At 44.1% G+C, this 17,782-nt stretch overlaps 2 protein-coding genes across 4 annotated transcripts in view; both read left to right on the top strand.

The window, feature by feature from the left end:
• Positions 1-5,173, top strand: part of LOC106597133 (uncharacterized) — a 17,986-nt gene extending 12,813 nt beyond the window's left edge. Inside the window, exons 6-10 of the mRNA XM_082978293.1 lie at positions 1,164-1,253; positions 1,475-2,060; positions 3,405-3,521; positions 4,884-4,950; positions 5,034-5,173. Coding sequence (XP_082834419.1) covers positions 1,164-1,253; positions 1,475-2,060; positions 3,405-3,521; positions 4,884-4,950; positions 5,034-5,173 — 1,000 coding nt within the window. The remainder of the gene's footprint in view (positions 1-1,163; positions 1,254-1,474; positions 2,061-3,404; positions 3,522-4,883; positions 4,951-5,033) is intronic.
• On the top strand, positions 5,105-17,782 carry LOC123735932 (uncharacterized). Of its 3 annotated transcripts, XR_014392999.1 has the most exons (14): positions 5,105-5,310; positions 5,589-7,760; positions 8,040-8,196; positions 9,428-9,859; positions 12,457-12,909; positions 13,168-13,440; positions 13,557-13,814; positions 13,911-14,156; positions 14,404-14,661; positions 15,239-15,580; positions 15,679-15,948; positions 16,514-16,597; positions 16,728-17,228; positions 17,445-17,782. XR_014392999.1 is itself a non-coding variant. In XM_082978226.1 (13 exons), the coding sequence occupies exons 1-13, from the start codon at positions 5,274-5,276 to the stop codon at positions 16,807-16,809; spliced, it is 5,058 nt and encodes a 1,685-aa protein (XP_082834352.1). In that variant the 5' UTR covers positions 5,105-5,273; the 3' UTR covers positions 16,810-17,782. The 3 variants fall into 3 exon arrangements, 2 of the variants coding, with proteins under 2 accessions (XP_082834352.1, XP_082834351.1); XM_082978226.1 differs by having other exon boundaries at positions 13,174-13,440; positions 16,728-17,782; XM_082978225.1 differs by having other exon boundaries at positions 16,728-17,782.

The following is a 17,782-nucleotide window of genomic DNA, read 5'->3' as shown; positions in this document are numbered from 1 at the left end:
TATGGCTGATGACATTGTCATGTTGGAGGGTCATGTCAGGATGAGCCTGCAGGAAGGGTACCACATGAGGGAGGAGGATGTCTTCCCTGTAACGCACAGCATTGAGATTGCCTGCAATGACACCAAGCTCAGTCCGATGATGCTGTGACACACCGCCCAAGATCATGACACCTCCACCTTCAAATCCATCCCGCTCCAGAGTACAGGCCTCGGTGTAAAGCTCATTCCTTAGACGATAAACGCGAATCCGACCATCACCCCTGGTGAGACAAAACTGCGACTCGTCAGTGAAGAGCACTTTTTGCAGGTCCTGTCTGGTCCAGCGATGGTGGGTTTGTGCCCGTAGACGACGTTGTTGCCAGTGATGTCTGGTGAGGACCTGCCTTACAACAGGCCTACAAGCCCTCAGTCCAGCCTCTCTCAGCCTATTGCGGACAGTCTGAGCACTGATGGAGGGATTGTGTGTTCCTGGTGTAACTCGGGCAGTTGTTGTTGTTGCCATCCTGTATCTGTCCTGCAGGTGTGATTTTCGGATGTACCGATCCTGTGCAGGTGTTGTTACACGTGGTCTGCCACTGCGAGGATGATCAGCTGTCTGTCCTGTCTCCCTGTAGCGCTGTCTTAGGGGTCTCACAGTACGGACATTGCAATTTATTGCCCTGGCCACATCTGCAGTCCTCATGCCTCCTTGCAGCATGCCTAAGGCACGTTCATGCAGATGAGCAGGGACCCTGGGCATATTTATTTTGGTGTTGTTCAGAGTCAGTAGAAAGGCCTCTTTAGTGTCCTAAGTTTTCATAACTGTGACCTTAATTGCCTGCCGTCTGTAAGCTGTTAGTGTCTTAACGACCGTTCCACATGTGTATGTTCATTAATTGTTTATGGTTCATTGAACAAGCATGGGAAACAGTGTTAAAACCCTTTACAGTGAAGATCTGTGAAGTTATTTGGATTTTTACGAATTATCTTTGAAAGACAGGATCCTGAAAAAGGGACGTTTCTTTTTTTGCTGAGTTTTATTTGTGTTTCTTTCCATTTAGAAATATGCAAATATTTATGTTTCTGTCCATTTAGAAATATACAAACAGTCAACATGAAAGATGGATAGGTATTATATCCTGCATATTCACACAATGACAAAACCCTCCTTGATCTTTCCACAGTTGTAATCAGGAGAGGGTGTGGTCACCGTGTCTGTCCATGAAGAGTGATTGGTCCATGGACAGGCCCATTATGTTTGGAAAAGATGACCGGTAAGTGAAAATTAGCTTCCACATTCCTGTAAATCTTGTAGGTTAGCCCCTGTATAATAGTGAGTCTTTAAAACAGCTTCTATATTCCTGTAAATCTTGTAGGTTAGCTCCTGTATAATAGTCTTTAAAACAGCAACCACATTCCTGTAAATCTAGTTGGTTCGATCCTGTATAATAGTCTTTAAAACAGCAACCACATTTCTCTACCACATTGTGTACAGTGAGCTGACAGCCAGTCTACTGACAGAGGACCACTTCAGATGTTCAGTGTGTACAGAGGTTCTCAAAGAGCCAGTCTCCATCCCATGTGGACACAGTTACTGCAGACAGTGCATTGAGACCTACTGGAACCAGCCTGACCAGACAGGAGAGTACGACTGCCCCCAGTGCAGCAAGAGATTCAGAACACGTCCTGACCTCCTCACTAACTCAGCCTTGGAGAAGGTGATTGAGAAACTCCACCAGGCAAGGTTCAAGGTCCCTGCTCTTCCCAAGTACTGCTACGCTGGACCTGGAGATGTGGCCTGTGATCTCTGCACTGAGAAACAGCTCAAAGCTGTGAAGTCCTGTCTGACCTGCACTGCCTCCTACTGTGAGAGCCATGTCAGACATCACTACACCGTAGCAGCTCTGCAGAGACACACCCTGGTGGAGGTGACTGGAAACCTGGAGCAGAAACTGTGCCAGCTGCACCACAGAGCTCTGGAGGTCTTCTGTAAGACAGACCAGGTTTCTGTTTGTCTGGTGTGTGCCTTGCAGGACCACAGAAACCATGATGTCATAAAGAATGAGAGAGATACTGAAGAGGTGGGTGTGTCTATAGTCTGGACCAGTGTGTGGTAGATAGTGAAGAGGTGGGTGTGTCTGTAGTCTGGACTAGTGTGTGGTAGATACTGAAGAGGTGGGTGTGTCTATAGTCTGGACCAGTGTGTGGTAGATAGTGAAGCGGTGGGTGTGTCTATAGTCTGGACTAGTGTGTGGTAGATAGTGAAGAGGTGGGTGTGTCTGTAGTCTGGACCAGTGTGTGGTAGATAGTGAAGAGGTGGGTGTGTCTATATTCTGGACCAGTGTGTGGTAGATAGTGAAGAGGTGGGTGTGTCTGTAGTCTGGACCAGTGTGTGGTAGATAGTGAAGAGGTGGGTGTGTCTATAGTCTGGACCAGTGTGTGGTAGATAGTGAAGAGGTGGGTGTGTCTATAGTCTGGACCAGTGTGTGGTAGATAGTGAAGAGGTGGGTGTGTCTATAGTCTGGACCAGTGTGTGTTAGATAGTGAAGAGGTGGGTGTGTCTATAGTCTGGACCAGTGTGTGTTAGATACTGTAGAGGTGGGTGTGTCTATAGTCTGGACCAGTGTGTGGTAGATAGTGAAGAGGTGGGTGTGTCTATAGTCTGGACCAGTGTGTGGTAGATACTGAAGAGGTGGGTGTGTCTATAGTCTGGACCAGTGTGTGTTAGATAGTGTAGAGGTGGGTGTGTCTATAGTCTGGACCAGTGTGTGTTAGATAGTGTAGAGGTGGGTGTGTCTGTAGTCTGGACCAGTGTGTGGTAGATAGTGAAGAGGTGGGTGTGTCTATAGTCTGGACCAGTGTGTGTTAGATAGTGTAGAGGTGGGTGTGTCTGTAGTCTGGACCAGTGTGTGGTAGATAGTGAAGAGGTGGGTGTGTCTATAGTCTGGACCAGTGTGTGTTAGATAGTGTAGAGGTGGGTGTGTCTGTAGTCTGGACCAGTGTGTGGTAGATAGTGAAGAGGTGGGTGTGTCTATAGTCTGGACCAGTGTGTGTTAGATAGTGAAGAGGTGGGTGTGTCTATAGTCTGGACCAGTGTGTGGTAGATACTGAAGAGGTGGGTGTGTCTATAGTCTGGACCAGTGTGTGTTAGATAGTGTAGAGGTGGGTGTGTCTATAGTCTGGACCAGTGTGTGTTAGATAGTGAAGAGGTTGGTGTGTATAGTTTCTTCTTGCCACCAGGACATTGGACAGTATATTAAACATAGTGAGGCAGTGGGTTAAAAAGTGACATGTTTCAGTTTTATTTTGCATTTTATTTTATTCAATTTTAACAAGCTCAAGTTGAATGTGCCTTTCCTGTCTTTCAGTAAGTTTTAGTTTAATATAATATATTATATTAATGTTGGCTGTAATTGTCTATCAAGGAAACCACCAAAACTCAGGAGGAACAGATTGCCTCCAGGCTGGAAGCTAGACTCCAGAGAGAGATCACGATTCTACAACATAATACAGAGGAGCTTCCTGCTGACAACTCTGAGCAGGTACCATTTAGTGTCAATACTTTACCTTCTAGACATACAGTACTGGTAGCTACCTTAACTATACTTTACCTTCTAGACAAACAGTACTGGTAGTTACCTTAACAATACTTTACCTTCTGGACATACAGTACTGGTAGCTACCTTAACAATACTTTACCTTCTAGACATACAGTACTGGTAGCTACCTTAACAATACTTTACCTTCTGGACAGACAGTACTGGTAGTTACCTTAACAATACTTTACCTTCTAGACAGACAGTACTGGTAGTTACCTTAACAATACTTTACCTTCTAGACATATAGTACTGGTAGCTACCTTAACAATACATTTTACATTTACATTACATTTTTAGTCATTTAGAGACGCTCTTATCCAGAGCGACTTACAGTAGTGAATGCATACATTTCATTTCATGCATATTTTTTTTGTACTGGCCCCCCGTGGGAATCGAACCCATAACCCTGGCGTTGCACACACCATGCTGGCGTTGCAAACACCATGCTCTACCAACTGAGCCACAGGGAAGGCCGATATACGTACACGTTTGTCATGGTTGTCGAAAGGAGCAGACCAAAGTGCAGCGTGGTTGTAGTTCCACATTTTATTCAATTCGTGAAACTTTGCAATACATAAATAACTGAATTGACAAAACAATAAACCATGACGCAGAGAGAAACAAACACTACTCAAAATATAATAACCCACAAAACCCAGGAAGAAAAACCCCTACTTAAATATGACCTCCAATTAGAGACAACGAGGACCAGCTGCCTCCAATTGGAGATCACCCCAAAAAACAACAACATAGACATAGAAAACTAGAACTAAACATAGATATGGAAAACATAGAACAAAACACACCCCTTGTCACGCCCTGACGTACTCTACCATAGAAAATAACATCTTACTATGGTCAGGACGTGACAACTTTACCTTCTAGACATATAATACTGGTAGCTACCTTAACAATACTTTACCTTCTAGACAGTACTGGTAATTACCTTAAACAATACTTTACCTTCTAGACAGTACTGGTAACTACCTTAACAATACTTTACCTTCTAGACATACCGTACTGGCAGCTACCTTAACAATACTTTACCTTCTAGACATATAGTACTGGTAGCTACCTTAACAGATTAAAATAATAACTATTTATATCATCTCAACATAACTATTTTTGTGCCTGTTGTAACTGGTAGCACCGCTACTTTGATACACTTTCCTCTTAACTTTCCTGTCAACTCTCAACTATTTCCGTCTGTTCTTATCATTTTAATATCAGTTCAATAAAATACAGAAAAGTGTAATCTCCCACTATCCTTTATTGAGTAACTTCAAGTGATGACGTGTTCCTCAGAACGTCAAGAACACTACCATTGAGCTGAACAATCCTGCCAAGCATTTCTGCAGAGGTCTGACTGAAGGTGAGTTACATTACTGCTGCTGAATGACTACCTTTAATGATCTGTACCACAACATGTTATCATGTGTTTTCTGTGATTGTCAGACTGGACAGCAGACAGTGTTGTGGTGGCTGCCCTCGGTCGTCCTTTAGACCTGTACCACAACATGTTATCATGTGTTTTCTGTGATTGTCAGACTGGACAGCAGACAGTGTTGTGGTGGCTGCCCTCGGTCGTCCTTTAGACCTGTACCACAACATGTTATCATGTGTTTTCTGTGATTGTCAGACTGGACATCAGACAGTGTTGTGGTGGCTGCCCTCGGTCGTCCCTTAGATCTTGGGATGTTGTATGACTGCCGCAGTGACTCATTTTGTTCAGGTACCGTATGCTTTTCCAGTTTAAAGACTTCAAAGTATTGAGGATGTAGTTATTGTTTAGCTCATGTACCATATGTGTGTAGAGTGCATAGTTTAAAGACAACTGTTTTATCTAATGTTTAAAAGCATGGACTGAGTCAGCGCTGGGCTAGCAATGGTATCCATTTTGTTGAGTGCTGGACTTTATAGTTTGTCTTGTGAATAGTTCATATTGTGAAATATGTATTATGATATATTGTGAAGTCCTGCAGTGAATGTAATATTGTTTTATCTCCTTAGATGTCAGTCTTTGGGATAACAGTACAATAGCCTTCATGCGTCAGTCTCTACCGCGGCCTCTCACAGAGGTGAAGTGTATTGAAGGAGACTCCCTTCAGGACAGATTCAGGGCTCTGGATGTGACCACTCCTCTCAGAGCCAGTGTCCTGTCTGGACTGGTGGAGGTTGGTGGTGCTGCTGGATACCTGAACCATCCTGTTCAGTCCACACTGCAGGACCGGGTCACTCTACAGTACAGAACCACTACCAGACTGGACATGCTCAGTCACAGGGTGCTTCAGGAGGAGACAGACAGAACACAACGAAAGGCAACTCATGTGGTCATGGCTGTCCTCTATGGAGCTCAAGCATTCTTTATCTTTGACAGCAAACAGATCAGCGGACAACACAGTGGTGCAGGAGAGGCGGATATGCACAATGTTGTGAAGAGGATGATGCCCACCTTCAGTGCAGATCAGATCTTTTCCGGCTTGAGTGACGATGAAAAACCAAACAGTTTGTTGTATCAGTGTACTCTCTACAGTGATGTAGACCATATCAATGGCTCCATGACGTGTGACAGAGCTCTGCAAGTCTATGAAACTCTCCCGAAGCACCTTGGACAGCAAGGAGAGAAAGCAGTGCCTCTGTACGCATGGCTCTATCCTCTGAAGAATCTGGGACATTCAGTTGAAATCATGCTCCTATTGTTCACCAAGGCAGAGTGTGTGCTGGACCATCTGAGGCAGGCCACCATGAGATGCCAGGAGATAATGACAGACTCCACCAATAGTTGTGTGATGAAATGGTTTCCTGATCTGACGTATAAACTGTCTAGATTATCAGAGCTTCTGCAGAAGTACTGGTCAGAGTTTAAGAGAGAGCTGTCCATGGCAGTAAAGACCATGAGAGAGAGTGAAGGGGTGGATGAAAACCGACTGAGAGACATTCTCCAGAACCATGACCAGTCTCCGTTCTGTCCTCAGTCCGTACAACTGTGGCTAAACAACAAGGCAGCGGAGGTGAAGGCTCTGAATGTCTGTAAAACAAGAAACATCCCCATAATGAAATCACAGGAAGAGCTGGACGGTGTCCTCAGATCCTTAAAGGACAGGATACTGTGTTTCACTCTGACCTCCCTGGAGGATGAAGATCCATTCCTCTCCACCATGGAGCAGCACAAACACTCTGTACCAGAGAACACAATGAACCAATCTGATCTCACTGGACAGCAGGAGACACACTATGTACAAGAGAACATCGTGAACCAATCTGATCTCACTGGACAGCAGGAGAAACACTATGTACAAGAGAACATCGTGAACCAATCTGATCTCACTGGACAGCAGCACAAACACTCTGTACAAGAGAACACCGTGAACCAATCTGATCTCACTGGACAGCAGGAGACACAGCGACCGTTCAAACCTCCAGATTTAACTCAGAAATTTAAATCTGACCTCCGCTTGTTCACCAAATCCTATGAAGACAGAAGAGATGGAGAGAACATCAAGTTCATTGCAGCAGTTATACCAGATATCAGTGCTCCTGGATCCTCCATTCGTCTGTATCAACAAGGCAGTCTCATCACCACCAACTTCCTGCTGGGATTAAAACCTGATCCAGTCCAGGTAGCAGAGATAAAACAGAGCTGTGTCCTCCTGAAGTTTCCACAGTCAACCATCAGAAGACCTGAGAGATACAGAGTAGAGTACAGAGTCATGACTACTGGTCTTATCAAGGTTAGCAAACGGCCATGGAATGAGGTAGTGACCCTGGCTCCTGCAGAAACCTGTGTAGTGCCTGGTTTGAAACCGTTCACACTGTACCAGATCAGGTACTCTGTTATAGAACACTCTGGTATGAGTGACTTCAGCAAGGTCATTGAGGTCAAGACCCTGAGATCCCCACCTGAACATCTGTATGTGAGCCGGCTGCTGAACAAAACAAAGGAAACCATCAAAGTGACTTGGCTCCAGCCTGAGTGTAATGATGGTGCCTCTGTACTCCACTACAAAGTGGACTATAAGGAGGCAGGACTGGAGGGCTGGTCTACCATGGTAACAGAGGGACCTGAATGTAAATGCATCATATCTCTGAACCTCAGTACCTGCTACAGAGTCAGAGTGTCAGCTGTCTATGGAGAAGGAGACACCAGTGAAACCAGCAGAGAGACAGATGTCCCAGTCAATGGTGAGCTACATCAAGTCAATCTATCTTGACATGCATGTGAAAAATATTTTAATATTTAAGACATCGTTCTGGCTGAAATTAAATGAAAATAATGAGTTGTCGATCTGTGAAGTATATTGGACTATCATAGATCGATAATCACTGTTACATAGTGTCTATCATTGTTATAACATCACATCATTACTGGTGTTACATAGGGACATTTATTTCGCTAGTTTGTTAATACCCTGACCAAATATTTAGGTACACAGGTATTTTAATCAACAATTTACTTCTTAGTCTGGTACATAGACCTCTCAGAGAGAAAGGCCTCCCTCCTCCTAGAAGTGCTGAAACTCCAACCAGAGAAGAAACCAGTAGAGCTGAAGGGCTGGTCAGATGAAGAGAGTGAAGTGAGGAGTTTCCTTCAGTGTCTGTCCTACATCTCACAGCTGAGGTGAGTCTGAACATGTGTGGTGGTTAGTGATTATGTGATGCTAGTTGTTATTATCTTGTAGAAACATTTGACATATAAATCTCAAGTGTTGGTAAATCTTGTAGCGGTATTGTTAGAGAGGGGTAAAGGTAAAGAATTTGTTGGGGCGCCAGGCAGCTATTAACCCTGCAGAAAGGAAAAGAGTAGGATAGAGAGAGACCCACTACCAGACACACACACATCAGCAGAAGAGACTGTCTAGAGTGTAGGCTGTTAGCCAGATAGCCAGTGGAGAGAAAAGATAAGACACACCATATAAAACACCCATCACTGCACAGGGGAAACCCCACCAATAATACCTCATACAATAATGATGGCAGAGCAATTTAACGGCAACTTCATAGAAACAATTTACAAGAAAGAACCCAGTCATCAACATTAGAGGATTTGTAATAAATTGTATTACCTCCCAGTGGAGGAGTGCAGAGGGTATGAATGGTGGGGGGTCATAGACAAACAAAGGCCTTAAAATGTCCAAAATGTTCTGGGCCACATGTCATTAGTACCACATCAATACAGTTCAAATAACAAGATACAATAAACTGGCAAGCAACCTCCCTTTAACTAACATGTCAACCCAAATACTTCTGGCAGGGCAATAATAGTCCAGCGATGCTGAACCTCAAAGGGACGAGCATTGAAAACAATAATAAAGTCTGCTGCAGTGTAAAGCGCTGGAGAGAGAGAGGGAAGAGAGAGAGAGGGAAGAGAGAGAGAGGGAAGAGAGAGAGAGGGAAGAGAGAGAGAGGGAAGAGAGAGGGAAGAGAGAGGGAAGAGAGAGAGAGGGAAGAGAGAGGGAAGAGAGAGGGAAGAGAGAGGGAAGAGAGAGAGAGGGAAGAGGGAGAGAGAGAGGGAAAATAAACTAGAGTTCTGCAGCATCACACTATCAAACTGCCCCCCAGAGAGTCTCCTTTCTGACTGCTGATGCAAAGTGGCAGCATACGGTGAAGGCTCCGTATAAAACTACACATGTTGGTGAATCTGGGAACATTTATCAGCCCATTTCCTGACATCACTAATGTTACATTACTAAATGTCACAGATAAATCATGTGAATGTCTCTAAAATGAAGTACTTTAACATATAACCAAAGCACATTATGTAAATGTACAACAACTTTATATATCTTTAACTATGACTGGTTTCATGTGTTCATCCATTTCTGAATCAGCTGTTACTGTCCTTGTTGCAGTTTCTGTCCATGGAGGTATGATCCCTCAAAGGTGATCAAGTTCCTGGTGGATCTCCTGTCTCAAGCAGCAGAGTGGGAGGAGCAGACAGGAGAGAAGACACTGAAGCTGGTATCATCAGTGTGTACTTACAACACCTTTCCTTTTCCCTTTCGAGACAATTCTGAACAGAGTGATTTCCTGCTGGATCTGTGCTCACATGTGAAGGACTATGAGACTCAAACAGGCAGGAGTGTCCTTCCAGCATTACAGCCAGTTTACCAGTCAGCTCCTGCAGTCTGGTCCATAGACCTCTCAGAGAGAAAGGCCTCCCTCCTCCTAGAAGTGCTGAAACTCCAACCAGAGAAGAAACCAGTAGAGCTGAAGGGCTGGTCAGATGAAGAGAGTGAAGTGAGGAGTTTCCTTCAGTGTCTGCCCTACATCTCACAGCTGAGGTGAGTCTGAACATGTGTGGTGGTTAGTGATTATGTGATGCTAGTGGTTATTATCTTGTAGAAACATTTGACATATAAAACTACAAGTGTTTGTAAATCTTGTAGCGGTATTGTTAGAGAGGGGTGAAGGTAAAGATTTTGTTGGGGCGCCAGGCAGGTATTAACCCTGCAGAAAGGAAAAGAGTAGGATAGAGAGAGACCCACTACCAGACACACACACATCAGCAGAAGAGACTGTCTAGAGTGTAGCCTGTTAACCAGATAGCCAGTGGAGAGAAAAGATAAGACACACCATATAAAACACCCATCACAGCACAGGGGAAACTCCACCAATAATACCTCATACAATAATGATGGCAGAGCAATTTAACGGCAACTTCATAGAAACAATTTACAAGAAAGGACCCAGTCATCAACATTAGAGGATTTGTAATAATCTGTATTACCTCCCAGTGGAGGAGTGCAGAGTGTATGAATGGTGGGGGGGTCATAGACAAACAAAGGCCTTAAAATGTCCACAATCTTCTGGGCCACATGTCATTAGTACCACATCAATACAGTTCAAATAATAAGATACAATAAACTGGCAAGCAACCTCCCTTTAACCTCTCTAGGGTAGGGGGCAGTATTTTGACGTCCGGATGAAGAAGGTGCCCAGAGTAAACTGCCTGCTACTAAGGCCCAGAAGCTAAGATATGCATATTATTAGTGGATTTGGATAGAAAACACTGAAGTTCCTAAAACTGTTTGAATGATGTCTGTGAGTATAACAGAACTCATATGGCAGTCAAAAACCTGAGGAAATATCCAACCAGGAAGTGTGGAAATCTGAGGTTTGTAGTTTTTCAAGTGATTCCCTATCTAGTATACAGTGTCAGTGGGGTCATTTTGCACTTCCCAAAGGCTTCCACTAGATGTCAACAGTCTTTAGAACGTTGTAACATGCTTCTACTGTGAATGGGGAGAGAATAAGAGCCATTGGAATCAGATGACGGAGAAAATGACATGAGCTCAGTGGCGCGAACTCACGTGAGATTTAGCTGTGTTCCTTTTCTTTTTTGAAGACTAAGGAATCGTCCGGTTGGAATATTATGGAAGATTTATGATAAAAACATCCTAAAGATTGATTCTATACATCGTTTGACATGTTTCTACGAACTGTAATGTAACTTTTTTGACTTTTTGTCTCAGCTCACTGCGTGAGCACAGTGGATTTGGATTACTCGACTGAACGCGCGAACATAAAAGGAGGTATTTGGACATAAAGGATGGACTTTATCGAAACAAATGAACATTTATTGTGGAACTGGGATTCCTGGGAGTGCATTCCGATGAAGATCATCAAAGGTAAGTGAATATTTATAATGCTATTTCTGAGTTTTGTTGACTCCATAAAATGGCTGATTTGGTTTTGTGACTGAGCGCCGTACTCAGGTTATAGCAAAGTTTGCTTTCGCTGTAAAGCTTTTTTGAAATCTGACACAGCGGTTGCATTAAGGAGAAGTGTATCTATAATTCTTTGAATAACAGTTGAATATTTTATCAACGTTTATGATGAGTATTTCTGTAAATTGATGTGCTCATTAACCGGAAGTTTTGGGAGGCAAAACATTTCTGAACATTACACGCCAATGTAAAATGGGGTTTTTGGATATAAATATGAACTTTATCGAGCAAAACATACATGTATTGTGTAACATGAAGTCCTATGAGCGCCATCTGATGAAGATCATCAAAGGTTAGTGATTTCATTTTAGCTGCATTTCTGGTTTTTGTGACTCCTCTCCTTGCTTGGAAAATGGCTGTGGTTTTTCTTGCTTCGGCGCTGTCCTAACATAATCTAATGTTATGCTTTCGCCGTAAAGCCTTTTTGAAATCGGACAATGTGGTTGGATTAACGAGAAGTGTATCTTTAAAATGGGATATAATAGTTGTATGTTTGAGAAATTTGAATTATGAGATTTTTGTTGTTTTGAATTTGGCGCCCTGCTATTTCACTGGCTGTTGAATAGTGTGTCCTGCTAGCGACGCTAGCGTCCCACATACCCCAGAGAGGTTAACTAAAATGTCAACCTAAATAAGTCTGGCAGGGCAATAATAGTCCAGCAATGCTGAACCTCAAAAGGAAGAGCATTGAAAACAATAATAAAGTCTGCTGCAGTGTAAAGCACTGGAGAGAGAGAGGGGAGAGAGAGAGAGGAGGGGGGGACAGACGGCGGGGGGGAGAGAGGGGAAGAGAGAGAAAGAGAAAGAGAGGGAAGAGGGAAAATAAACCAGAGTTCTGCAGCACACTATCAAACTGCTCCCCAGAGAGCTTCCTTTCTGACTGCTGATGCAAAGTGGGAGTGGTGAAGGCTCCATATAAAACTACACATGTTGGTGAATCTGGGAACATTTATCAGCCCATTTCCTGACATAACTAATGTTGCATTACTAAATGTCACAGATAAATCATGTGAATGTCTCTAAAATTAAATACTTTAACATATAACCAAAGCACATTATGTAAATGTATAACTACTTCATATATCTCTAACTATGACTGGTTTCATGTGTTCATCCATTTCTGAATCAGCTGTTTACTGTCCTTGTTGCAGATTCTATCCAGACTGGTCTGATCCCTCAAAGCAGATCAAGTTCCTGGTGGATCTCCTATCTCAAGCAGCAGAGTGGGAGGAGCAGACAGGAGAGAAGACACTGAAGCTGGTATCATCAGTGTGTACTTACAACACTTTCCCCTTCTGTGACTCGTATTATGATGATGATGAGATCAAGGAATATCAATGTGATTTCCTGCTGGATCTGTACTCACATGTGAAGGACTATCAGACTCAAAAAGGCAGGAGTGTCCTTCCAGCATTACAGCCAGTTTACCAGTCAGCCAGTCCTGCAGTCTGGTCCATAGACCTCTCAGAGAGAAAGGCCTCCCTCCTCCTAGAAGTGCTGAAACTCCAACCAGAGAAGAAACCAGTAGAGCTGAAGGGCTGGTCAGATGTAGAGAGTGAAGTGAGGAGTTTCCTTCAGTGTCTGTCCTACATCTCACAGCTGAGGTGAGTCTGAACATGTGTGTTGGTATATCTGTTTTTTTATACATGTTTTATATATTTTTATTTTATTTATACGAAGATTTGTTGACATAACACATGTTGCGTTAGTATTCAGAATATGACTGAGGTTAAAGGTCAAACTGTCAGCTTTGTCAGGGCATTTTCACCGAGCCAAAACAACAACGAATGTGTCACTGTCCCAATACATTTGGACGTCACTGTCTCCTAAATGTCTGATTTGATGTCCCACATGTTTTGCAGTTTCAGATGTGATGATGACAGGTTCTTCCAGACTGTGTGTGAATCCATCCCTGTGAGGTCCAGAGAGGAGGACCAGCAGTTGGCCTCTCTCCTCCAGGCCTTGGGCTCCACCCTGTCACTGGGAGGAGAGTTACCCAGGAAAACCTGCAGGTCTGTGGGGAGAGTCCTGGGTCTCTGTGCCTCCAGAGTGGACCTCACTCTCACCCCCAGCAAGATCTCTCTCCAAGGAGCCTTACTTCTTTTGAGACATGAGTCAAAGCTGCACAAGCTCAGGTATGTTCAGTAAGACAGCTTTTACAGGTCTATTGAATAATTGATTTTCCTACTGAGTATTTATCTGACAAGGTTTCTCTGTTTAAAGTGACTTGAGTTTTGTCTTTTCATTCCAGGCTGAATGTGGGTATGGCAGTGAAACTGTCCAGACTGGTTATGAGGACAGAGAGAGGTGCTACTCCTCTGACTGTCCCAGAACTCTCCCTGGTCCTAAAGAGCAGCCAGCCACCAGAGAGAGTGTTATCCAGGGCTCTGAGTAGTGTGGCGTCCCTGCTGAGGCTCTGGAGGGTTCAGTGTCTGGACCTGACTGATTTCTGGATCCAGGGTCACTCTCTCATCACACTGCTGTGTCACCAGGGACCTCTCTCTCTCAGGTCAGTCTGAAGCTGATGTTTTTTAAATAGAAATAGTAACTTCATTCATGTGTTTTTCTTCATATTTCTGACTGCCTGTATGTTCCAACCTCCTAGACTGAACTCAGACACTCTGCAGCAGCTGACTGTAGTTGTGTATGAAGCTCAGGACAAGGACTTGACTCAGTGGTTCCTGGAGAAGGTTGGTGGAGACCTGACCTCCTGCAGGCTGGACTGGGAAGTGCTTCTCTCTCTGCTGCAGCATTCAACCCACAACATCACTGTGGACCTCAGGAAGAACGGGCTTCTAGAGAAGAACATCTCAGATCTTCTCCCCTTTCTGGGAAGAGTTACTCTCAAGAGGTGGGAGATCTTCTTTCTCTAGTCAGACTTTCTAGAAATAATAAAATAACTATTTCTATCCAGTGACATGTTGTTCTGAGTTATCCTCTGTAATATCATTAGAATATTATTCAAGAGGTGGGAGATCTTTTTTCAATATTTATAGACTTTAATTATTAATGTCCTATCCAGCCAGTTGTTGCTATGTGAGTTATCCTTTATAAAACCTTGACATAACCACAACAATCCATTCTCCATGTTTGTTCAGGTCCAGTTCCAGCTTTGTAAAGTCCTCCATCAGACAGATCTATGACAGTAGAGCCAGTGACTGTGTGTCCAGTTTGTTGAGGTCTTCAGACCATTGGATCAACCTGAACAGCAGAGAGCTGGACAGAGTGGACTGTACTGCTCTGTGTTTTACCCTGCAGCACAGCCACCAAGTCAAAGTCAACCTGCTGTGGACCTCCATACCACCGGGGGAGATAGAGAGCATCCTGCCTCTTCTGGACAGAGTCTCCCAACTCAGGTTTAGTTAACACTCTTTGACCCTGCTAGAATGGATAGAACTATGAGGCTTTCCACTTCCTGACTGATTTAACCTCTAACCCTAACCTTAGTGTAATGTACTAACCTTAACCTCAGCTAGGGATGGAATTGAAGGGGAACCCTTGGGAGTTGACCTGATTAACTTCTTTGGGACATGGGGGCAGTATTGAGTAGCTTGGATGAAAAAGGTGCCCAGAGTAAACTGCCTGCTACACTGGCCCGGAAGCTAAGATATGCATACTATTAGTAGATCTGGATAGAAAACACTCTGAAGTTTCTAAAACTGTTTGAATGATGTCTGTGAGTATAACAGAACTCATATGGCAGGCAAAAACCTGAGAAAAAATCCGACCAGGAAGTGGTTTGTAGTTTTTCAAGTGATTGTACTAACCTTCACCTCAGCTAGGAGTGGAATTGAAGGGGAGCGCCTGGGAGTTGACCTGACTAACAGAGTTGTAGTGTGTTTATCAGTGTTTTAAAGTGTGATGCTGTGAAAATAAGTCTCTCTCTATCCTCTCTCACTCTCTGTCTCTTTCTCTCTGTCTCTCTCTCTGTAGTGTTGACAGGAAGTTACTGTTGAGTTTCCTCCAGTGCTGTGCTGCCTCTCAGATCCAGCAAGGGGCACCATCACCACCACAAACAGCAGTATGGCTGCTCAGGTCTCTGCACTACAGGCTGGACTTCTCCTGCTCCTCCTCTGTGGACCTGTCAGCTCAGGACCAGGAGAAGGCTCTGTGTCTGACCACTGACCACTGCAGGGCCATCAACTCTGTTCTGAAGCAGAACCAACACAGCACCCAGCTGGTCCAGAACCAGGTCCAGCTCATCCTAAGAGACTGTGAGGTGGAGGACAGAGCACTGAGGGAGCTGCTTCCCATCCTGCATATTGTCAAGCTGAGGTTAGACACACAAAGACAAACATTTGACCAACTAGTTTATCAGTAGGAGTTAGACCTACTCTGTGTCATAATGTTGTCTCTGCTTCTTGTCCTCTCAGCCCCAGTAAAGCTCTGCTACTTCAGCTGCTGGACCTTGTGTGTGAGGGGATTGAAGAGGGGCTGCTGAGGCACACAGAGTCCCTGTGCAGAGCCCTGGATGGGGAGCTGGACCTCAGTGAGACCAGGCTGGACCAGAAGGCCTGTGGATCTCTGGCCCTGGTTCTGGAACACTCAGAGGGTCTGTCAGAACTGGACCTCAGCCACTGTCAACTCACAGACCACCACCTACAGCCCCTGATCACACACCTGCATAAAGTACAAGTCCTGGAGTGAGTGGCTTTCAGTGTGTGTGTGTGTGTGTGTGTGTGTGGATGTGTTTAACTATACTTTTGGGGACCAGAATAGAATAGTAAACAAACAAAAATTTGACCAACTGGGGACATTTTGTTGGTCCCCACAAGGTCAAATGCTATTTCTAGGGGGTTTAGGATTAAGGTCAGAATTAGTGTTAGGGTTAGAATTAGTTTTAGGATTAGGATCTAGGGCTAGGTTTTTAATTAAGGTACGGGTTAGGGTCTGAATTGTATGTCCCCACAAGGTTATTTGTACAAGACTGTGTGTATGTCATTACATGATAAATATCCGATCTCTCTCCCTCTCTCCCTCTCTCTCTGTGTCTCTCTCTCGCTCTGTCCCTCTCTCTCTGTCTTTCTCTCTCCCTATCTCTCCCTCTCTCTCTCTGTGTCTCTCTCTCACTCTGTCCCTCTCTCCCTCTCTCTCTGTCTTTCTCTCTCTCTCTCTCCCTGTCTCTCCCTCTCTCTCTGTGTCTCTCTCTCGCTCTGTCCCTCTCTCTCTCTGTCTTTCTCTCTCTCCCTCTTTCTCCCTCTCTCGTAGCCTGAGTCACAATGACATCACTGATGCTCTGACTGACAGAATTCTCCAACTGGTCTCTACCAACACTTCAATACACACCGTACGGTAAGGGTGTGTGTGATGGTGAGCAGAGCATGTGTGAGATCATATGGGTGTGTCTGTTGCTGAGGACAACTGTTGGAGGATAATAATAACAACATTAAAATAATAATAATAATGCTTTTTTTCTCTACAGACTCTTCAACAACAGAATCATGAACAGCACCGCTTTCCTGACAGACAAGAGGTTTGAGATTGGAATAAACATCAGGTCTTAGTCCAGGAAGAGGAAGAGATGGCTGTTAGGTCTTGGTCCAGGAAGAGGAAGAGATGGCTGTTAGGTCTTAGTCCAGGAAGAGGAAGACATGGCTGTTAGGTCTTAGTCCAGGAAGAGGAAGAGATGGCTGTTAGGTCTTTGTCCAGGAAGAGGAAGAGATGGCTGTTAGGTCTTAGTCCAGGAAGAGGAAGAGATGGCTGTTAGGTCTTAGTCCAGGAAGAGGAAGAGATGGCTGTTAGGTCTTAGTCCAGGAAGAGGAAGAGGTGGCTGTTATGTCTTAGTCCAGGAAGAGGAAGAGATGGCTGTTAGGTCTTAGTCGAGGAAGAGGAAGAGATGGCTGTTAGGTCTTAGTCCAGGAAGAGGAAGAGATGGCTGTTAGGTCTTAGTCGAGGAAGAGGAAGAGGAAGAGATGGCTGTTAGGTCTTAGTCCAGGAAGAGGAAGAGATGGCTGTTAGGTCTTAGTCCAGGAAGAGGAAGAGATGGCTGTTAGGTCTTAGTCCAGGAAGAGGAAGAGATGGCTGTTAGGTCTTAGTCCAGGAAGAGGAAGAGGAAGAGATGGCTGTTAGGTCTTAGTCCAGGAAGAGGAAGACATGGCTGTTAGGTCTTAGTCCAGGAAGAGGAAGACATGGCTGTTAGGTCTTAGTCCAAATCAAAATAAAATGTTATTGGTCACCTACACATGGTTAGCAGATGTTATTGCGAGTGTAGTGAAATGCTTATGCTTCTAGATCTGCCAGGGCAGCAGTATCTAACAGGTAATATCTAACAATTTCACAACAAAACCTAATACACACAGTCTAGTAAAGGAATGAGATGAGAATATATAAATATATAATATATGGATGAGCAGTGACAGAGCAGCTAAGATGCAATAGATAGTAAAGAATAGATAGTGAAGGATACAGTATATACATATGAGATGAGTAATGTGAGATATGTAAACATTCTTAATAAAATCAACTATATGTACTGAA

The sequence above is a fragment of the Salmo salar genome, chromosome 08 (assembly GCF_965601325.2).
Source record: "Salmo salar chromosome 08, fSalSal1, whole genome shotgun sequence".
NCBI lineage: Eukaryota > Metazoa > Chordata > Actinopteri > Salmoniformes > Salmonidae > Salmo > Salmo salar.
Note: the sequence above shows the minus strand (reverse complement) of the source record. Positions and strands in the feature narration are given on the sequence as shown.